Source organism: Lissotriton helveticus, chromosome 5_1 (assembly GCF_964261635.1).
Source record: "Lissotriton helveticus chromosome 5_1, aLisHel1.1, whole genome shotgun sequence".
In the NCBI taxonomy this organism is placed as follows: domain Eukaryota; kingdom Metazoa; phylum Chordata; class Amphibia; order Caudata; family Salamandridae; genus Lissotriton; species Lissotriton helveticus.
In genome coordinates this window covers 1,338,526,220-1,338,550,329 of record NC_136065.1, presented here as the reverse complement: position 1 = coordinate 1,338,550,329, position 24,110 = coordinate 1,338,526,220, and the positions used below count along the sequence as shown (strand labels likewise).

The following is a 24,110-nucleotide window of genomic DNA, read 5'->3' as shown; positions in this document are numbered from 1 at the left end:
TACTGATGCATCCATTGACTCATTTAATGACTCATGCATTCACCAACTTACCATTCACAAAAAAACACACACAACTCAACAAACTAAAAATAAAAAATAAAAGACATGACATCATCTAAACATAGAAAAAAAATACCTCTTGCAATGGTATTTTACATAGTGTATTATTCTTTTAAAGTTTCAACCTTGTTCCTACATTTAAAACCTGCGTCTTGACCATCTTAAAGCGATAAAACAATGATACGCTATGTCCGATACCATTACAAGATTACATATTCCCTGCAGCTGATGCCTAACCATTTTCGGGCAGCTATCCTTATGATATCAGGCTAATATCACAGTTCAACGTAGATGAAGTAGGATGACCATGCCCTGTGCTCTTTGCTGCCATCGGTGGAAGCAGAATATGAAGGTCGCTCCAACAGAATAATGACAAAAAAGGGGCAACCCAAAGTCCCTCTGTGCTAGCATATGTATTCATGTATATATGTATTTTCGCGAATTTTTAAAATCCGGAACCTGGCAGACAACTAAGCCTGTTATGCCCATCTCACAATCTAGCAGTGGTTATCACAGTATTCCAGAGTTGGCCAAAGGGGGTAACTAACACCAAGGCAACTATCAGGGATACAATTATAAAGTTATACAATATATAAAAATTATATTTTGCAAAACAACATACAATCCCTCCAACGAGGGTCTAAAAGGGGGTATCGCGTTATCGATCTGGCACTAGGGTAACCTACATCAAAGGCATGGCTACTTCGGTAATCTGTGAGATTCCATATAACAAAATAAATGTCTCTGAACTTAAACACAGTGTAATATCAATCTAGCTTTCAATGCCTATTAGCTCTAGCATATATATTTTCATAATAAATATGTGACCTAGCTTTTCATTATAAACAAATCAAACCTTTGGCATCTGATATAACATTTCTTAGTGAAAAAATCATGACTATTGCTTTTATTACTGTCTTGTCACTATAACTATCTCTACTATATTGCAATATATTCCTTTCCACAAAGCAACTACCAGGCATACAGACATAACATTCAACTATATACAAAATTACAGCTGCCAAAGCAATACACCACACTTTCTAGGAGTGATTATCAAAGTGCAAATCTTCTATCCTCTGAGTTTAGTAGAGGGGGTAACAAACACTCAAACCCATGCCTACTACAGTAATCTGTGCGATTTCGTGTAACAAAATACAGCCCCCACAGGCTTTAACAATCCACCTTTAAAGGCTATCGGTGCTTTTATCATATGTACTTCACACAAAAATACATATTTCCTATGGCCTTAGTTGTAACTTTTCATCATAAGCACGTGAGGCCTATAGCCTTGATCATTGGTTATCACCATAACAAACTCAGTCCTGCTGTATCGAACATAAGCTTTCCCACAAGGCAAAACGAGCAATCACTCTTTTTCAGCAGTAGCACAGCAGCTTCTGCCCAGACAAATGCTGGGTTCATGGAATCAATATGTCGACTCGTCCTTCTCACAATAGTGCTTCTTATGGCTCAGTCTGTTATTCACATTAGCTGTGCAATCAAGCCAGATCTAAAAAGTGAATTATTACAACTTGAGAATGTGCAGTTATTATTCCAGTTCAATTTTGCATAGTTACAAATCATGTGTAATGCATGAGAGACATCTGCCAGAAGAACAGTTTAATAAGAAAATTGTTGTACGGGGGAGAGAAATTGGAGTAAAAGAAAAGCAAAGTGGGAAATGAAACTGGGAGAAAAGGCGAAGAAAGGAGTATCTGCAAAAAGTCATGTGAAAACAGACCTAAATGTTGAATTCCAAAAAGAACAAGCATTTACAATGCAACGGTTTCGCCTTTGGAAAGTTAGAGCTATTGGCATTGTAAATGACAAAATGTGTATTTATGTGTTGGTTTTGAAAACAGATAAATAAATGGCATTGTCATTTACATTGCCAATAGCTTAATCTCTCGCAAATGTGAGACCTATTGTACCCTACGGACGAGCTCAGCAGATAGCAATTACTACCACACACACACACACACACCCAGAGCCACACACACACATCCAGAGCCACACACACCCAGAGCCACACACACACCCCCAGAGCTCCCCCCCACACACACACCCAGAGCCCCACACAAACACACACCCAGAGCCCCACACAAACACACACCCAGAGCCCCACACACACACCCAGAGCCACACACACACCCAGAGCCACACACACACACCCAGAGCCACACACACACACACCCAGAGCCACACACACACACACACAGAGCCACACACACACAGAGCCACACACACACCCAGAGCCACACACACACACACCCAGAGCCACACACACACACACCCAGAGCCACACACACACACCCAGAGCCAAACACACACACACACCCAGAGCCACACACACACCCCCAGAGCCACACACACCCAGAGCCACACACACACACACACACACCCAGAGCCACACACACACACAGAGCCACACACACACACACACCCAGAGCCACACACACACACCCAGAGCCACACACACACACCCAGAGCCACACACACACACACACACCCAGAGCCACACACATACACACCCAGAGCCACACACATACACACAGAGCCACACACACACACACACACACACAGAGCCACACACACACACACAGAGCCACACACACACACACACACACACACACACACACACACACACACACACAGCCACCCACCCAGAGCCACACACACCCACCCAGAGCCACCCACACACTCAGGAGAGCAAGCACAGTGAGCGGGCAGGGAAGCAAGCACAGCGAGGGGGCAGGGAAGCAAGCACAGCGAGGGGGCAGGGAAGCAAGCACAGCGAGGGGGCAGGGAAGCAAGCACAGCGAGGGGGCAGGGAAGCAAGGGCAGCCAGGGGGCAGGGAAGCAAGCACAGCCAGGTGGCAGGGAAGCAAGCACAGCCAGGGGAAGGGGAACCAGGGGATGGGGAAGCACGCACAGCCGGGGGCAGGGAAGCAAGCACAGCCAGGGGGCAGGGAAGCAAGCACAGCCAGGGGGCAGGGAAGCAAGCACAGCCAGGGGGCAGGGAAGCAAGCACAGCCAGGGGGCAGGGAAGCAAGCACAGCCAGGGGGCAGGGAAGCAAGCACAGCCAGGGGAAGGGGAACCAGGGGGCGGGGAAGCAAGCACAGCCGGGGGCAGGGAAGCAAGCACAGCCAGGGGGCAGGGAAGCAAGCACAGCCAGGGGGCAGGGAAGCAAGCACAGCCAGGGGGCAGGGAAGCAAGCACAGCCAGGGGGCAGGGAAGCAAGCACAGCCAGGGGGCAGGGAAGCAAGCACAGCCAGGGGGCAGGGAAGCAAGCACAGCCAGGGGGCAGGGAAGCAAGCACAGCCAGGGGGCAGGGAAGCAAGCACAGCGAGGGGGCAGGGAAGCAAGCATAGCGAGGGGGCAGGAAGCAAGCACAGCCAGGTGGCAGGGAAGCAAGCACAGCCAGGGGAAGGGGAACCAGGGGATGGGGAAGCACGCACAGCCGGGGGCAGGGAAGCAAGCACAGCCAGGGGGCAGGGAAGCAAGCACAGCCAGGGGGCAGGGAAGCAAGCACAGCCAGGGGGCAGGGAAGCAAGCACAGCCAGGGGGCAGGGAAGCAAGCACAGCCAGGGGGCAGGGAAGCAAGCACAGCCAGGGGGCAGGGAAGCAAGCGCAGCCAGGGGGCAGGGAAGCAAGCGCAGCCAGGGGGCAGGGAAGCAAGCACAGCCAGGGGGCAGGGAAGCAAGCACAGCCAGGGGGCAGGGAAGCAAGCACAGTCAGGGGGCAGGGAAGCAAGCACAGTCAGGGGGCAGGGAAGCAAGCACAGTCAGGGGGCAGGGAAGCTAGCACAGCCAGGGGGCAGGGAAGCAAGAACAGCCAGGGGGCAGGGAAGCAAGAACAGCCAGGGGGAAGGGAAGCAAGCACAGCCATGTTTCCAGTGCTTGGCTATTCTGAACAAACCATTGGTATCCGGCCTGCCACTCAAATGAAAACAACTCCCAGAATACCTTAAATAACTAAATGAAACCTCAGAAGTAGAAACATTATGTCCTGACTACACGAGAGAGGCTGCAATTGTAAATTTGACTAAGCTACAAAATCACAGTGGTCAGTAAACGGAGAGCCCAGAACTCGGGCATTGCAGCCTGTGGTCATCTGGGAAGCAAAGTCAGGCGAGAAACGGTATAACCAGTCATACAGGAAGCAGAGAGGAGCACCGAGGGGGGGGGGGAGGAGGCGATCAGTTGGGCTGGAGGTTAACAATAGCACTAGAGCTTTAAAGGGTGCGTGGCAAACAATGTCACACATCTGTGTACTTCTTATGTGACAACTGTGGCTTGACCCGTGTCTGTGGTGCAGAAACTACAATCGCTCTGCACTCCACTCCTCAAGATAATGTCCCACTGCTGTATTTTGTTTACTCCAGTTGTTACAAAAGCCAGTTCACGGCACTCTAAAATTGTTCCACGCAGTGGTTTGCGACCGCACATCTGGAGATGCTTTGTACAGCACTCTGAAACTGCTTAATGACGTGTGCGCTGCTCTTGCTATTAGACCTCCACTGTGTCAGACTCAAACAACTATTATTTCCGATTATGCTAATGTTATCCCTCTCACCGACTCAGGTCAATGACTTCTCCTTCTGTTATTACAGTGGTGTCCACATGCTCTGTAACTATCACCGCACGCTTTGATGCCCTTGTTATTTCACAGCCACACTCCATCTGGTGGTGAGGTCTGTGCTATAGAAAACATACATATAAATAAAACGAGTGGTGTAGATTGGGTTTGCGCTAAAGAAAACAATATAAATAGATTAGCCTGACACACCCCTGTATCGCCAGCTGGACCTGCCACCCCTCCTCCCTCTATGTTAAATATACATATTAGCCCACCCCTTCCAGGGGCCGGGCCCGCCACGTGCAGCTAAAGCATGGCTCGCTGACAGCGAGCCATGCTTTAGCAGTAAAGTGTGCAGAGTCGGAGGCACGCAGTGACCCTAGATCCTGAGATAAATACAGGCAGCGGGGAGGAGGAGACAGACAGGCTCAACGTGTCGCTCCATGACAGCTCCCTCCCAGGCATAGCCCAGAGCGCACACACCCACCCGCTGAACACACACGGAAGCCCGCCCTCGTCCGTCTCACTCATGCACCGGGGATTCTAAGCGCACTAGGCGCTGCACAGAGGCGGTGACGTACATATACACACAAGCTGTGTGCGTGGGGGGGGGGGCTGCTGAATAATAACAGTAAATCTTCAGCCTGCATTCCAATTCCACATGGCCAACTGGAAACATAAATATCATTATTATGTTAGATCAAAGATTTAACATGCGAGAGCACATTGAGTAATGTCAACAGGGATCAATAATAGTTCATCTAAATACGTTTACAATATTTAAAATGTAAGCATGCATGACAGCACAACTAATACACAACAATGCACATCAAAAGGGGTCAAACAAAATGTATAAAAGCATGATAAAAATCCGGTAACAACTCACAAAACTCCTACTCAAACTTAAAATCCGGGAGCCTAAGTGCCTCCGTCTAACCAGGGGCGTAGCTAGAGCTTGTGGCGCCCGGGGCTATCCCTCAGGTTGCCGCCCATGGCATCCGCAGCCCTGTGATTCTGTGAGCTTAAGTCTCGGACTCGAATTTTGAATCTCACCTCACTGTCAAATTTCGGGCACAAATATTTCTCACATGTATCACCGTCTCTGAAGGCAGTGGCTGCAGGCTCAATTAGGGCGCTACTGCACGCTGTGGTAATTTGGGTTTGCCAGCCCTTTCATTTAACAGTCATCCTCCAGGCTGGCAGGCCAGTGAGTCACTGGGTGGGCGGGGCCGTCTAGTGACAGCAGACTATGTCCTGGCGGCCGCTGCAACCCGGGCCTTTCACTTTATTTCTCTTAGACTCCCCCTCGGGTCTGGCATCATTAAATTGAGGAGGGAGTTTAAGGAAAACGCAGAGCTAGTGATAGGACCCGGCGGGACTGGTGCGAGCGGCATGCAGCAGGCATCATATTTGCCTGGCAGCCTGCTCCAGCGCCCTCCAGCACAAGAAGGTGGCAGGCATGTGAGTACCAGAGGCGCAACTTCAAACACTTCACTGAGTGCAGAGCACTACATCCATAAGAAAGTAAGGGAGGGTGCACAGAGGGGGCACTTTATAACTCAGTGCCTACACGGGGTACGGGGTTATCATGTGGAGAGTGAGGACATCGTATGCAGAGAGTGAGGACATCGTATGTATAGACACCAGTTTAAAACTGTCCAATAAAGAGTGACTAGGAGCAGCCCGCGCAATCAGGGAGGGGTACCTACCAACTTTCTTCTTTGAATTGCGGGGTAAGGACAGCGCGTGCCCACAGGATACCACTCTGAGACGTCATCCTGTGCAGAGTGAGGGCAGGGTGTGCCATTCGCAGAGCCACTCAAATTCAGAGGCAGCAGGTTAACCCTCAACCGATTTTGGCCTTGCATTTAAATTCAGCAGCATTCAAGACGTCCATCGACGATCCGGTCTGCGCTCTGCAGAGGTGCAAGCAAGGCAGGCTGCAGGGCAGGCAGGTTCAGGCAGTGAGTTAGAGCGGGCCCCGGCCTCAGCAATTTGAGTTTGCCGCCCGGGTCCGGCCCGCCTCCAGTAATAGGCAAGGCGTGCATGGTGCTGGAGCGCGTGACTGGCCACACATTATGCCCAGGGCCGTCATTGGTAGCGCTATTGCGCGCTACAAGATTGACGGGAGAGTGCCTCATTTAAAAGGCATAGGTAACAGCGCTATACTAAACTGGAAACAGGGACCTCACTTAAGGGAAAAACACAAGGAAAGCAGTGCTACACTTAAGGTGTAGGCACAGATCCCGGAACTACAATATCTGACTACAGGGAAAGGTGGCACTTCTGTGAAAAGAGGAAGTGAACGGTATCTCATAAAAAGGTTAGGAAAAAAAAGGTGTCAGCATCTCATTAGAGAGAGAGTGAGAGAGACGGATAATAAAGAGATGAGAGAGAGTTAGGATACAAATGTTATGATAAAAAATAATAATATAAAGAAGACCTTGAGGAGAAAGATGAGAGATCACAGTTAATATGCAGGTTCAAGCTCTCGAAAGACAGGCTAAAACGGCTTTAAATCCCTTTGTTATCGCAGCCCTCACAAACCCAGCAGTACCACGTGATTATAATCCCTGAGCCCTCTGACCCTGATGCAATGCCGCATTTTTCAAAATCTCCGAACCCTACTTCCGGGTGCAGAGTTGCACTGCTAATAAACACTCGCCCCCGATCAATGTAAAGCGCTGCCCTCTGGTCCCTCCTTCGAGGAGCTGTGCAGCACCATTTATTAATACTGGTCTCATAGTCTAGGGCAGTGCTGCACATTGTTGGCCTCAGTGCTCATTTAAAAGGGCAGCACTTCACGTTTCTAATACTTCCGACCTGCCGAGGTCCAGTGGGGCCTTCTGTTTCCGGTCGCCACTAGAAGTTGCGTGCGTGGGTGCCTATGGGGATGGTTTGAAGGTGGGTCTGGGGAGATTTACCTACCTTAAAAACAGGCACCAGGCAGAGATATCGCTCTACAGCAAAGAAGCCAACAGGGATGGAGAAAAGAGACCTGGTGCAGAGGCCTCACCCCTGCCTCGTCACCACACCCTTACAAAAATCTGCCCATCACGGCATAGCGCTGTCAGGCACGTCTGCTTAGCAGTGACTTATTTAACATAGCTCCAGAGTCACTTGTCTCTAGGCGCTTTCATCCAAACAGAGACAGGGACGGGACCCGATCCACTGACAAACACTGCACTGCAGGCAGCATTTTCAAGGTGTTCTTGCTCTTCACTCGGGGGCTGCGCGGCACTGGCGGCAGCTTATAGTTCATTTTATTATAAAATTTGAGTGTCTCCAAATAGATTATAAATGCCGCCACCAGTGCCGCGCGGTGCCCGTGTTAAGAGCAAGCACACCTTGAAAATGCATCCGCCCCCAAAATTGTGCCGCCTGGGGCGGTCCGCCACCCTCGAACCCCCTAGCTACGCCAGTGCGTCTAACGCCATTTCCTTTGCGCAAAAGTATCAGGAAAAACACACTGCTCGTGCACACATCCTCCGCTTAAATATTAAGACACTAACACTGACCTTGCCCACGGGCTGTGCTGCGGGTGCCACCTACAGGTGAAGCTCCCCCTGCAGTGCCAGAGACCGTACCTCCCCGGCTACAGTACCCGAGTGTGCCCTGGCCACTAAGGGCTGCATGAACCGGCAGACTACAACGATTTGTAGCCTGCACAGTTTGGAGGACACCAGCCCATCTGTAGCTGGACCGCAACTTCCGTAAAGGGTGGGACATTCGTTCCGGAGTGTATGTGTTTACTTCCGGGGAGAATAGATCTTTCCGGGGGTAGGTCGTATTTCTAGCCAATCACTGGACACTAGTCTATTTAGTTTAACTTAAACTGACAGTTTGAGTCAGTATAACACCGTTTACAGGCTTCATTTTCCCTGCCTTCGTTTATAGCTTACAGTCGGCAAAACAAGAACAGGTCCCGGGCCGGCAGCCAATTACAGAGCGGCCCGGGGAATGACATCACGGCGGTGTCCCGGGCCGGCAGCCAATCACAGCGCGGCCCGGGACAAAGGGGCGGGGCTTAAAAAAACACCGCGAAACGCCCCCGAATCGCGTTTTCTGGAGAAAGCGCGATTGACAGCCTCTGTCTCCCAATGGCTAGCCTCCATTTATGGAGCTAGCCAATTGGAAACAGAGGCGGTCCAAACATCCCTACTGAAAACAAAAGTTTTCGATCTGGGAGGGACTGTGCCCCTCGCCAGGTCGAAACCTAAAAACTGACCCTTCAACATGTTACACTGTGTATGAATTGTTGAAACTTAGCCTCTGCATCATGTAGAAAGAAATGTGTAGCATGCACAGAGAAGAAATAGCTTGTGATGTGCAGCCATGTGTCAAACTCAAAAAGACCTACCGACCTTTCCATCTGTGTCAAATCATATTTCAACTTATATGAGTGCATGGTTCTCACAAAGCTGTCTCTCTGGTCCAGGTGGGTACAGGCTTTCCGTTCTTTCTTGTACAAAGGATCTGTAGCTCTCATTAGAAACTGTACAAGAAGCCTTTGATGTGCACAGATATCAAACCGTGCCAGGTCTACCCGTTATGGAGAACAGCCATAACAACGCGGGGATTACCCCGCACTGCCATTACAACGCGGGGATTACAACGAAAGTCGTTACAACGACTTTCGCTGGAGGGCGCTGTTGGATAGGGAAGAGTTTAATTTTCTATCCAACACCTTCCCTACTGTCAACGTGGACTGGAGTTGGAATAGAAAATTAAACTATTCCACTATCCAGCGCCCTCCAGCGAAAGTCGTTGTAACGACTTTTGTTGTAATCCCCGCGTTGTAATGGCATGCGGGGTAAAAGCCCGCGTTGTATTGACATACAACCCTCGTTATGCATCAACGTGTGGTAGGGCTTTAAGTACACGTTGATTGGTGGATGAATGGAAAAGACATATTGGTGTTGCTTTTGAGAGTTCTATCACTCAAATAGTCATTACCCACTACCTGTCATCACACCCAAAGGCAAACAACTTCCTAAGCATCTACCAATCAGGTTTTAGAGACCCCGCTGAGGCAATAGACCACTTTTCTCAACATTAGGGAAGAACTTTTATATCTTACTGAAATGTTTGTCCTCCTCAGCCCAGTTACCTGGTCCTCTTTTGAGTCCATAGGCTAAGCTGTTCCCATGAAGTAAACTTGGCACTATTTATCTCCAAAACCATAAATATCCACTGTGGAGTTCACCAAGGTTCTTAACTGTCACCTTCACATGACAAACCTTACTGCCATCATGAACTTCTATTAGATAGACGGTCCCCTGGATATGGATGAAATATGTCTACCTCAGGCTGGGCGACAAATCTGAAAATCTCCTTTATTTGCTTCATTGCCTCATCTATAGCCCAGATGGATGAAGAACAACTGGTTATGCTTCAATGGTGAATAAACAGAAGTTCAACTGCTAAGAGAAGTCATCAGCCCCCACTTTTCCACCCAGCCATCACTCTTCACTGGCCTACCCAACTAGGTCACCCAACAAATCCTTGCAACTTGGGAGTACTCTTTGTCAGTGACCTCTCAATCAACCCTGAAGCAAATGATATCTCAACACTGCTTCCCACCACCCTGGACTCCTAAAGGGGGATTTTGAGAGTGTTGTATTGCTACCAAAACATTTCTCTGATCTTCGCAGTGGCACTTTCCCATTTGGACCATTGTAATAGCCTAGCCACTGGATTCCCTACAGCGATCATTTCAAAGCTTGAAAGAGTTCAAAACTATGCTTCCCACCAGTTAAATGATCTGAAAAGGGAAAGCCATATTACACATGTCTAAAATCCCGTTATTCGGTCCCAGTAAAAGAGAGTTCAAACTTGAAAAACTACTTCACAATGATTTAAAGCATTTCAAGGCTGTTCATCCAGCTTTCTCATTAATCTGTTCACCCTGTACTGCCTTAGATGTTCTAACAAAGGTCTTCTGTCAATAAGCAGGACTATGTACAAGAAATCTGGTAGCCATCACCTACAGGTGCAAGGATACACCCTGTGGAATCCTCTGCCCTTGCACCTAGAACTGGAAGACTACGCCAAGTTCAGAAAACAGCTGAAAAATCACCTATTTGCACAACATTTGAATAATGGCACCTTCTCGTACCCACAGTCGGAACAGTGTGAGTGCTACACTTCCCATTTGGCCTTGGACTTCAACCTTTGAAAGGTTTTACAGTCTTAACATTCTTACATTGGTAAGAATCCCTAACTATGCCATTTATTGTGTTCCATCTACTACATACGGCCAGGTTTTTTAATTACAGCCATACTCCACTGCTCCAAGACTCATAGAGCTCAGGTCCCCAATAAGTGGATAAAAGCACCATATAAAAAACTTGAATAAATAAGTATTTACCCACCTCTTCAGCTTCATTCTCATCTGACTCATCACCATTTTCTTGAGGCACTGGTGGTCTTTTTTTGAAGATTTCTTTTTCGGGACTGGAAGGAAATATAGGATTTGCAATTAGCATATCTCAGGAAACTAATAAAGCCCAGCATTCCATTCCAGTCCAGTCAAGTCACCTCAAGACCTGGCTGTCACTTTCAACTTCCTCTGAAGTTTGGGTGCTCCAAAAATACTTGCAACTTAACTATCTTGCAGGGTCACTGACATTTCCTTGATCCCATGATCAGCAATGTAAGCTAAATTATTTCTGCCCTGGCCTGCTCCAAACAGCCTGGTCGCAATTGCTGCAATTGTATGAATCCCACTGGATCCACTGATCAAGGTTTGAATGGGCTGTATCTCTAATCGGTTTTACCTCTTTCTTCTTTGCTTCTTTTCCTTCTTCTTCAGACGTTCCACATCCTGCTTGGCACGCTTAATTACATCAGTTGCTTCTGCTTCCATGGAAACAGTAGGGCTGCCCATTATTAACCCTGGTCCTGGCGATGCACTCATGTTATAAGTGGGTCGTGATGACAAACGTGATAGACCCCGGCGCAGGGACTCATTCATGGCCTCGCTCTCCAGAAGCTTAGTCCTGTGGAGAGAAGAAAAGAGAGAAGAAAAGATTTTGGATGAAATTCATGGATTCTAAGACCTTATCACAAGACAATCTTTTCAATGACATACCAGTCTCTACAATCTAGTCTGCCAAGCATTTCTACTACAGAGGGCAAAATAGTCTTCACCCCGAAGAGAGTTCCTTGTCAGCAAATTCATCTGAACAAAGATCAACTTTAGAAAGCCCTCTGACACTAATAATTGATTTCTACCACATCCCACTTCTAGATGAGCCTAGGAATGTGAGATTAGGGAAATTAATATTTCAATATAGTGTACATCTGCCTCAGTATGGGCACAGCTGGATCTGTATTTCCTACCCACGTGTGTTCTATAGTTTTGTCTTGAAGTTCAGCAGAGACAGGAGCACAAGCAAAAATGCATAAATAAGTGTGAGAGTGAGCATTTTGGTTCTGTTGACCTGTAATGTGTTTTTGTGCTGAGAGGGTACCATTGAGATATGGCACCGACTCAATGCAAGCACAGTCACAAAGGGTTCTTGTTTGTTGACGGTTCACATGCTTGGATACCCATTGGAGTTCACCTGGGGTAGAAACTGATATCCCTGGATTGCCTTTTGGTACCCTTGGTATTGCCCTCACTACCTTTGGTCTCTGGGGTCATGAAGACAGAGGCAGAGAGAGAACGTAAAGTCCGATGATGGAAATCTCTTTACTTTCTGTACTTTCACTCCAAACTATTGTCTTAGCCCTCAACCACGAATAGGGGACAGGTGAGATGCTAAATGGGAAGAAAGCAGTTAACCTATGATAGCATGAAGGGGAAAGTGTTAGCAATGTCACTTCTTCTAGCCCTTGCATGTTGGTCAATCAATGTCCATGTGCCTATAACATCTGTAGTTGTCCTCTCTTTCTGGGAGATTTTGTACGTTGGGCTTATAAATGTCCATAATTATGTTTCCCAACAAGTCTCCCAACATCCCAGTCATCTTCTTACTCATGCCAAATTGATTTTCATTTCCTTTATTAACTAAAATGGTGCCTGTGGTTCTGCAATGGGGAGTAACTGCAGCTAAAGCAGTATCCTCCCTTGTCAGGCAGAGTAGATATGATTTGCCCATCTTGTCAGATCCATCATTTTACAGCTTGGTTGTCCAAAAGAATTAAGTTGGTAAGAAGTTAAACATCTCACCGGGACATGGGCATATACCATTGCAGAGCCCCGATTTGGAAGGTTTAGTTAAACTCAGCTGCGAGTCATGATGGATCTTCCAGGGAACTAATTGCCCACTGGAACTATAGGGTAGAAATTGTTTCAACATCTTTTCATTTATATCTTTTTCCATGACTGTCAGTAAATCTAATTAAAGTCCATTAAAATGATAGTCATGAGGTACACTGTTAATCTCAGCTTGAAGTACTGGTTACCACCATATTACATTTAAGTGAGATAAAACTAAGTTTCCAGATCGCTTCATCATTCTCATTTGACCCTCCGTGAATGCCGCCTGCTGTAATATCATTTGTATGTCTCTCAATTCATATTATTGGGTAGGCTGCCTATACTGGCTACATTTGTATATGACAACACACTGTTTGCTTATGTGGTTCCTCGAGGTGTATAAATATGTTCGCTACTGTTTCCACATTTCGTGATGTATATGTTGACTTTGGCTGCAGTTGGTAGGCACTTGAGCACATTTACAAATATGTAATGAATGATTTGGATTTATTGTTATTTTCTTTAATAATTATTATTCTTTGTTTATTATCCTTTTCTTATCTTCTTCATTATTACATTTTGTATTATGTATATTTCCTTTGTATTTGTGTTTCTTATAACTCAATAAAAACGATTTGAAAATAACAAAAAAAACAAGTTTCCAGATCATTGTAGGCATGATAGGGTGCATCTGCCATATAGATTAACGTATTTTTGCAGCCAGTAGTGCTGCTACACAGATTCATAGCAAGCACAGCTACAATGCTATTTGATTTCAATGTTCTTCTAATTTAAAAAATAAGACCATCTTTCTAATATTAGACTAAAGTACTGATGAATAGAAATTCATTTGAGACTCTAGATATTATTGGAACAATCAAATTAAAATGTTTCTATGTTCAATGTCATGCCATTTACATCTTATCTCAGAGCAGGGATATCCATCTGAGACTGTTTGTCTCAGGTTAGCACGTGGAGACACCACGCATGACATCAGACCATGCTGTATTCCAGAAGACCATGAGGTGCAGATGTTGGTGTTTTTGATGTCTTTTTCCTTAGTTTCGAAATGTACAGAGGAACATCGAAATTCTTCTTGACCATCGTTAACAGAAATGAGTATAGATCTTCGAAGGTCCATGTCTAGCAGAATATCACAGGGAGTGCTTTGTATTACAATAAAGTAGTATGATAATAAAGAAAATAAAAGATACAAAATAAGGAAAGTAGGAACAGCAGAATCCTAGCCGACAAATACATCAACACCAATATACCAACGTATGACATGATGACATTGTAATAATAATGTGTGGTAAATTAGGATAGAACCAAAGAAGAAAAGCAAGAGCGCTTTGTGGCATGGACGTGGAATTAGTAGAGAGGGTAAGGAGCAGTTGACAGTGCTGTAGCTGCCTTGTCTTTGGATACGAGATGTGCAATTCTGGCAAGGATAAGCTGGTTGGGGGAGAGAACGTGGGTGGTGGGAGGTGAGAGTGGGGGAGGTGGTGAGGGAGTATAGGGAGTCTAGGGAGTATGCTAATAGCCGATCTAGCTCAGTTTTACTTTATCTGTGCACACTATGAACTATCATTTGGAAAGAGCAACCAGACATAAACTTCCATCATAACCTATAGTTTGTATATGAGCCTCTCATACAAGGCAGTTTTATCCATTTCAGTTATCCACTCATCATGAGTAGGTAGGTGTGGTGATCATTTTTGGTGCAGAATACAGATCTTGGCTGTAGTGAGTGCCATGGAGATTTAGGGCCTGATTCTGATGCGGTTAGGAACTGTATTTGCTCCATCCAAATCGGATCAGGAATGTGCCTTTCCAACCAACTCGGAAAGGTTTCCCACCAGCCGAGTACGATGCGATTTAGGCGTTAGGAATCTCCCAATTCAAACCCGATGGCATTTGGAATGACAGAGCCGTATGGAGCATGATTGTAAGTCTCTACGGGCCACGTTTCCAAACAACCGAGTACAAGCTGGATTTGGACAGCCTATCTGAATCGTGCTTTCTGACTCGAATCAGCAGTTGAAATCAGACTTTAGGGGCCCATAGTGGGCCCCCCTTCACCTGGAGCTTTCCCAATCAGGCCCATTGGGGAACCCATGGGTCTTCCCTTACCAGCCATGCAACGTGTGGCAGACACCAGGGGCTGCTCACCACCGGATGCCAGATTTTCCCCAGCCATCCCTTCCTTCAATGGGAGCCTATCCATTCGGTTGGAACAAAGGTTCCTATTGAAATCAATGGGCGTCCAACCAAATTGTATCTGGAAGCATCCAGATGCATCCTACTCGGTTGGTTGGGCTCTCCCAATCTGATTCGGTTGGAAAGCTTTCCAAACCGCATCAGAATTGGGTCCTTAGTGTCACTCTTGAGTTGTGAAAGAAAGGAGGTCACCCAAGTCATGCATCATGATCAGCTTTCGCTTCAGGGTAATGGGATATCAAGGGTTCTGCTGACAGTATTCCTTATTCTAAAGCATGGTTCAAGTATGTTTGGGCAACCATGCACGACATGCAACATATTACAACCCATCTTGCGACACCTCCAACAATTTGTGTGGTGAAGTAGACTCACTGTACAGTTATTGTAGGGTCCAGTACCAATTCAGAAAAGCCAGAATTCTTTCTAGATTCACCGACACCCCTGTCAAGATACTCACGTATTTCTTTACAGTTGGTGTTAGTGTATTCAATTTGTAAGATTTCTTGCCACTTTTTGGGCAACTCTGCTAGTGGAAGCTTGGTATTGAAGTGATACATTAGTAGTTTATAAAAATCTACCAAGGATGTGGAATTAGTAGAGGGGGTAAGGAGCAGTTGAGAGTGCTATAGCTGCCTTGTCTTTGGATACGAGATGTGCAATTCTGGCAAGGGTAAGTTGGTTGGGGGAGAGAACGTGGGTGGTGGGAGGTGAAAGTGGGGGAGGTGGTGAGGGAGTATAGGGAGTCTAGGGAGTATGCTAATAGCCGATCTAGCTCAGTTTTACTTTATCTGTGCGCCCTATGAACTATCATTTGGAAAGAGCAACCAGACATAAACTTCCATCATAACCTATAGTTTGTATATGAGCCTCTCATACAAGGCAGTTTTATCCATTTCAGTTATCCACTCATCATGAGTAGGTAGGTGTGGTGATCATCTGTGGTGCAGAATACAGATCTTGGCTGTAGTGAGTGCCATGGAGATTTAGGGCCTGATTCTGATGCTGTTAGGAACGGTATTTGCGCCATCCAAATCGGATCGGGAATGTGCCTTTCCAACCGACTCGGAAAGGTTTCCAACCAGCCGAGTACGATGCGATGTAGGCGTTAGGAATCTCCCAATTCAAACCCGACGGCATTTGGAATGACAGAGCCGTATGGAGCATGATTGTAAGTCTCTACGGGCCGCGTTTCCAAACAACCGAGTACAAGCTGGATTTGGACAGCCTATCCGAATCGTGCTTTCTGACTCGAATCAGCAGTTGAAATCAGACTTTAGGGGCCCATAGTGGGCCCCCCTACACCTGGAGACTTCCCAATCAGGCCCATTGGGGTACCCATGGGTCTTCCCTTACCAGCCATGCAACGTGTGGCAGGCATCAAGGGCTGTTCACCGCATGATGCCTGATTTTCCCCAGCCACCCCTTTCTTCAATGGGAGCCTATCCATTCGGTTGGAACAAAGGTTCCCATTGAAGTCAATGGGCGTCCAACCAAATTGTATCTGGATGCATCCAGATGCATCCTACTCGGTTGGTTGGGCTCTCCCAATCTGATTCGGTTGGAAAGCTTTCCAAACCGCATCAGAATTTGGTCCTTAGTGTCACTCTTGAGTTGTGAAAGAAAGGAGGTCACCCAAGTCATGCATCATGATCAGCTTTCGCTTCAGGGTAATGGGATATCAAGGGTTCTGCTGACAGTATTCCTTATTCTAAAGCATGGTTCAAGTATGTTTGGGCAACCATGCACGACATGCAACATATTACAACCCATCTTGCGACACCTCCAACAGTTTGTGTGGTGAAGTAGACTCACTGTACAATTATTGTAGGGTCCAGTACCAATTCAGAAAAGCCAGAATTTTTTCTAGATTCACCGACACCCCTGTCAAGATACTCACGTATTTCTTTACAGTTGGTGTTAGTGTATTCAATTTGTAAGATTGCTTGCCACTTTTTGGGCAACTCTGACAGTGGAAGCTTGGTATTAAAGTGAGACATTAGTAGTTTATAAAAATCCACCATTATGCCTCTATAAAGGCAGCAATACTCTAGGTATCATTCAGTAGGGGGTCCTGTATGCCCCAGGGTGGTACTCCCATTTTGCTTTGGAGACAGTACATATTTCCATTTCTGGTTGATAGGCAAGTGGAATTTGTCTTGTAACATTTCAAAGTGTTTAAGGCTGTCCTGTGTCAGAAGCTGTTCAGGAGCGAGGATACCACATCCGCCATGAAACCCAATGTATGGTGCATCCGACCACACAAATGGTAGCTTTTTACAAGATAGGTGCATGGATGTGAAAATTAATATCTGTCTGCAGCAGTTCATGGGCACGTACCCCAGATTTCACCATGGAGTGCACAACAGGATAAAATGACAGAGAATAGTGGTCTTATGTTTGTAGACTAGCTGCAACCCTGACCCCCTGAATGTAAGTTTTTGTTCAAGGTTGACCCTTAAGGGGGCGTGCCTCTGTAGTGCCTGGTTGCCTGCTGGCCAGCTGCAATAGTTGTAATGCTGTATAATAATGTTCCATGAATTTGTAACCTGAGATACGTCGCAGTTTGTGATGATCAACATGAGGCTGGGAGGGAGCTGTGCAGTTCCGAGGATGTAAGCAGATAATCATCTGCATACAGGAGTATTTTTGGAAGGGCCTGTGGGTGTAGGGACCCCATCACTCACAGGTCACTGACGAATGACTGCTGCTATGGGTTCCACCAACATTAGGAACAATAAGGGGTGATAGAGGACACTCTTCAGGTTCAGGATTTTGTCCTTTTCCTTGTGCTCTGCCAATCTATAGAGGCTCTCTAAGCTGCAGTGAGCCAACATCACTATAAGTCAAATACAAAACAAACATGGTATCCTATTACACTGTATTGCATTGGCATTTATATAGTACCTACTACCCCTGAGGAGACATTGAAGTGCTGTATAGTGAGTGGCCAGCTAGGTTAGTCGTAGGATTGTGTTCTGAGAAGAAGCTTTTATATGAGTTACCCCAGTTTATTGGTGGTGGAGTCAGATGCAGTTATATGTCATAGATAGAGGCAATGGAGATGTCAGTTTGTAAATGATTGGTGGAGTGAATAGATAGTGCAGAGGAAGCTCTCACTAAGAAGTTGCATTTCAATACTAGTTAAGGGCTCCGGTATATGTAAGTTTGTACGAATAATTGGTGGGGTGAATAGATAGGGTAGAGGAAAATTAGAAGATTGATACACTACATATACGTGTTTGTGAGAGGGAACAGGTTAAGAGCAATGGGTTAAGACAGCGGCAATTCACACAAATATATACACACAGGCAAGTAGGGGCAGGGTATGCAGCTGTATGTAGGAATTGAATAAAGACATGCAATTTGCTACACAGGTTCAAGAAAGGGGGAACCAGGAATGAAGAGGATGGTAGATATTCAAAGGTCTAAAAGCAAAGTCTTTTATAGGTCTCGCCTGAGCCAGCGCATGCCCTACTCTGGCGAGACATTTAGTAGCGGCTTTTCGAAGTGCTGCCAAAGCGGCCACCAGCTGGCGGTCACGCGCACAAGCGCGCTTCCCATGCTTCGCCTCTCCATGCTTTAGCGGATCATCGCGATTGTGATCACTTTCAATTTCCCCGCAATCGCGATCACTTTCGCTTTCATCGCTGCGCTCCCTCCTCATCAGCTTCTATTATTACAAGCGTTGCGTGGCCAATGCTTGTTTCAGTTAGCCCAGGGTCTGTTAGCTTCAGATGTGCAGCACCAAAGAGTGTGCTAATTCCCCCATTCTTTCCTTGCTATTAATTGCCATGGGCCTGTCTTTGCAGGGTATTTTTTGCAGGCAGTTCTGTGGTTCCCACATGCACCTAAACCACTGATGCTAGTGAAAAGGAAGCAGGAAATTGGAGGGTTCCACCACAGGCTGCCTCTTAGCGCTGCTCAGGTGTTGCCATCACAGGGCCCTGTTTATTTATTACAATAATTTGGCAACTGGACGCAACATTGATTGATGGAATCCATGGGTTGTGTTTGGAAATATAATATTGTTCAGCAAGGTTGTCATGCTAATCTTTTAATAGCGCCGAGAAGCTAAATTCGCACATAAGGCGCTACATGAGCATGCAGTACACAGCAGTCTAGCGGGCCGGAGGTCTATGGGTTTGAATATGTTGCTAGAGTTGCCAGTCCCCGTTGACTTATGAATTGCACCGTTCCTGTACCTCGCCGGGCTGTAATTACAGCTTTGTATTATTAACTGTTCCATTTGTTAACTGTATCGATCCCCGGAAACATTTTTGAATATTTTTCTCGCTTCTTGTGCCCTGTTACTGCAGAGAAACGTGCAATAACACTAAATTGCAGAAAGCTCCTTTTTACTTTCTGACATGACCATAATTTTGCTTTTATGTAACCTTGGTGGCCGTTAATGGCCCATAATCAAGGCTTTGACAACCCAGGTTATGCATGCCTCGATTCCGGGTGGCTCTGTTTCCGCCGTGTGCCTTCCGTGGAATTTTCAAAGACAGGTCATCTTTTTGCCTGACTAGTGTAAGGGAACTTCAACAAGCATTGGCATAGCCAATAGGTCTCGCATTTGGGGCCTCATAAGTGTTTAACCATGCAACTTTTAATGCTTTTGCACCAAAGATATTGTGCCGCATAACTAAATACTTATAAGGTCCCCAAAGCGAGACCTAGTGGCTATGAAAATGCTTGTTGTTTAGTGCAGGGAGTATGCACTTATGCAGAGGAAGAAAGATTGTTGAATTTCAAACATGCTTGAGCAGACAAAAGTAGAAAAAAGCAGAGCATTTGAATGTTGAATAATACTTTTTTTAATACTTAAATATACAGGAAATGGTTGAAAGAAGGTTTGTCTGCCAATAGGATCGATTGAGTCCTTGCATAAGATATTGACATGCTGAGCAAAGATTCTGATTGTGGACAGAGCAGGCTTCCTTGTGAGTTCCATTTTGTAGAAGATAATGAGTCAGGAAATCCATGATTATCAGGGTAGGAATAGCCAGCTTTTAACCACCTTTCTAAATTCCATATGATTGCAAAAGTCAATTGCAACAGTAACCAATGGACAGTCTACAAGGTATGGGAGATCTTGGGGAGATGTGTGTGTGCTTGTGTGTGTGTGTGTGGTTCTTGCAGCTGAGTTCTGAATCCAACTTGGAGTCATCTCATGGCTCGGAGAGGACTCCTTTGATAGGAACCATTTGAATAACCAGCTTTTGAGAGGCTGAATGATGTTGTTGCTTTAACCCGATGTGGAAATTCAAGATGGGAAATTCTGATGGAGTATCATCATAGTGTAGAAGGCTGACTTTGTTAGTTTATCCACTTGGGCATTCATTGAGAGTGCAGAGTTCATGACAATGCCAATGTTATTAACTTATTTTAATATTTTTGGGGTTTGTCCTAGCTCATCTGGCCCGAGCATTGAGGGGTCATGGGTTTTCCAATCTCCAAAAAGTGGGCACTTCTGCTTTTGACACATTTAGATTAAGATAGGTACATGTCATGCATTAATGTAGTGTTTTAGGAGGTCTTGAGTTTAGAGTTTGATATGTCTATGGGATTTTCCAGTTTTAGTATTACTTGTGGGGAGTCTGCATAATTGTGGAAGATAAGTTCAAAACTGTTGATTATCTCTGGTAAGGGATCCTTGGGGGATTCCCATTTTAATTTTGTAAGGTGTTGAGAAGAAGGAGTGCATATATATCATGTAAGTACTGCAAAGGTAGGAAGAGATTTGAGCAAGAGATATACCATCAATACTGATTTCTTTTGAGTCTGAGAATTAGGGTTTGATGGTGAACTGTGTTGAAAGTTGCATAGATATCCAGGATACACTATTTTCGTCTAATGTTTTTAAGTCATCTCATATGATTATTAGAGCCCGTTCTGTACCTCTTCCTGGGCGGAAATCTGTTTGGTAATCTGAGTAAGTGGCAATCTTCTAGAAATTGAGAGATCTGTAGATATGAACAGAACTGAACTGAGATATGCTACTCTTTCAAAGAGTCTTCCAAGGAAGAGTCCATTAAAAATTGTTTTATAGCATTTAGGGTCTTCACGTACAGATTGTTTCTCTTGTTTAATGGGCATATGTATGCAATTTTTAGGTCCTAGTAAAGATTAATGCAGGTAGAGAATTAATCTTTATATTCAACGTTAGTATAACTGCTCATATTGACATAGAACATTCTTGAATATCTGAGTATTCTGTTGGGCAGCCAGAGCTACCTGTGCCTTGCACACGGTCGAGAAATTCTGTCATTATGATTTCTCAGTAGGACAATAGAGATGGACAAATCTTCATATGGAATTCTGGTCTTACGTGATATCTGGTGACAGCTGTCTCTCTTGTTTGCTAGATATGTGCCTATGGTGTCTGCTTTGGTAATGTAGTGAGTTTCCAGTTTGTTGCAGAAGTCTTGATAGTGAAGGATAGCTGTTTTAGTGCCTACAGGCTTTTGTAAATCTAATACTACATCACAAGCTCCTTGGTTGGGCATTTGGCGCTGTCAATTCTGCTTTAACAGTGGGTTTTCGTTGCTCTTTATTGTATGATTTATACATTTAGCTGTACCTGTCTACACAAGTGTTGTAAATTGTCTTTGATTTCTGCCAGGTGTGCTGAAATGTTAAGATTTGTTATTTTACCTTTTGTAAGTCTTCTATAACCAGAGGAGCTTTATTTTTATGTTTGCCATGTTATTACTTTTTTTTAAAATCACATCTCTTTGATATCCAATAAAATTTATGAACAATAGCAATTACTCAGCTATACTCCTTTTTCATTGCAAATTCCACTGTACTTCTCACAAAATTTCTAGAATAAAATATACATATATTCATATCAAGAAATCATAGATTTGTCATAGCCTGAATATCCAAGAAATAGGTGGCACCTCTGGTTACCGAGTAGTCACAACATGTATATTTGTAATATATCTCTAGTACAGCTTACCTCAGTTCTTCAATTTCTCTAATGTAGCTCTGGATAAGAACACCGATCTCTTCGTTTCCGCCCCCTGTCATGGCCAGATATGTAACAAGAGGGAAGTTATATGTTAACAATCTGATGCATAGAGTAGATATTAACAGTACTGTCGCTGGCTTCATAAATCCCTTCTTCTGCACTACGTTCTGGTTTAGCAAGGTGGGACATGTGCATTATATGAAATACCCAAATAGCCAGATTGTTCAGCAGCACATGTTTAGCACCCTGTTTCCACAATTTCTGAGAGACACGCTCATCTGTATGTGACAGTAGGAGTGTAGTCTTTTAGCCCGCTGACAAGGGCTATAAAAGTTGTTAAAGGCCCTGAACCTGATGAGCAAGGGGGCTTTAACAACTGGTACAGCCTGAGGCACAAGGGCTATAAGACCGTTAGAACATTACACCCACTAAGGGTAAAATGTTCTAAATTAAAAAAGGAGAAACATCAAGACAAATGTTGGAGCGCCAGGCTTATGCCACCCATTGTCTTCAATGGAGCCTCGACATTCAAATGTTGTAACATAGCCTTAAAGCCTGACATACCGGGCTCTATTGGCCATTAAAGGCCCGCTCCAGCATTATAAGTCGGTCCCAGCCTTTAAGAAAGGAGAGGGCCTTTAATGGTCAGTAGATCCTGCTACAGAGGGCTGTAAGGCTATTGGAACATTCCACCCCTGGAGGGCAGAATGTTCTAATTTGCAATACAAATGCCTCACAGAGCCCAAGGGGATTGTAACCCCCTCGGACCCCATGAGGCCTTTTGTTCACAACAACAGCTGTGAACAAACATTGGAATGTTAGAGCTCCGGGATTCTGCCGGCCATAAGAAGCTGGGAGCACTCCATTGTCTACAATTGAGTGCTCAACATTCCAGTGTTCCAATATAGATTAAAGATCGCATATGGATGTCCTAACACTGGAAAAATACAAAATACTGACAGATTACAATGCCTACCTGACTTGTCAATTTCCTGTGTACCCCTTGACAAACGCAGCATATATGGTCTCCAGCCTTACTTTGCCTCACTTTAAACTATTGATCTTGTGTGACAGTCTATGCCTCTTTGAATGCATTTATTGTTTAATAATTTATCATTTCCCCTGGAAACGCTACCATGCTTTTTGTTATGCCGGCTTTACTCACTCAAGCCCCACAGTATTAAGAGCACTCTTCCACAAAAAAGCAGCCTCTTATCCTTGCTTTTCTCTTTTGGTGAATTTTATTTATTTTTTCAAACCATTGTGCATATGTTTAGATTCTTAATCCTCTTCTCATATGATGTGTGGTCTAAACCATTCCAAATCATGTTCAATTATTTTTTGACTGGAGATATAGCCAATTAAAGCTGACTCAATACTTTAGAAGTGTCTTATTAGTGACTTGCAGAGCTCTAAGACAACCTTCTGCAGGTTATTCCATTCCCATTACTTCCCAGAAATCCATTTGTTTTATCACCCCCCACTACCGTGAGCACAGCACCTGCTAGAGAGGTCATCTCAAGTGATAAATACAAGATCCATCCCCTATCAAGTGCCCTTCAAGACCTTGATGCACATCCTGCACAACATATCATGGTTTCACTCAAGTTAAGCTGCCAATAGCAAGGCAGCTCCTTTAGATTTCCTAAAAGATGTCTCACTCTCTCCTCTCTTTCTTGTGCTTCAGCCATTTGGCAGGTCTGTGTACCATCTGGAAAAAGTTATACCTTACCATCTCCCAGGCAATGTAAGTTATGCAAGCACTGACAGACATTGGGCTGAGATGCGACCTCTGGGACCTTGTCACTTTCTCCTCTAAATGGACTCCTGGCACCAGAAAGTGTGGTCTGCGCTACCTTTTGCACTCCCAGGTTCTCACAAAACTAACGCCCAAGAATACATTTGAAAGCTATTAAAGTTATTACTATGCCTTAATGTGTGACACTCCTCAAACAAGCATTAACACATCATTGTTACAAAAGATTTCTTTTTCACAAGCAAGCTCCTTTCACATCATCATGCTATACACCTCAGATGTCCAACTTAGGTCACAGTACATCAAACTC

General features: G+C 45.2%; 1 protein-coding gene across 4 annotated transcripts in view; it reads right to left on the bottom strand.

Moving 5' to 3' along the window:
* Positions 1 to 24,110, bottom strand: part of KIF21B (kinesin family member 21B) — a 493,467-nt gene that overhangs the window by 162,048 nt on the left and 307,309 nt on the right. For all 4 annotated transcript variants that reach the window (XM_078644203.1, XM_078644205.1, XM_078644204.1 and 1 more), the window contains exons 10-12: positions 22,033 to 22,096; positions 11,422 to 11,643; positions 11,017 to 11,098 (exon numbers count right to left, since the gene is read on the bottom strand). In XM_078644203.1, coding sequence (XP_078500329.1) covers positions 11,017 to 11,098; positions 11,422 to 11,643; positions 22,033 to 22,096 — 368 coding nt within the window. The remainder of the gene's footprint in view (positions 1 to 11,016; positions 11,099 to 11,421; positions 11,644 to 22,032; positions 22,097 to 24,110) is intronic.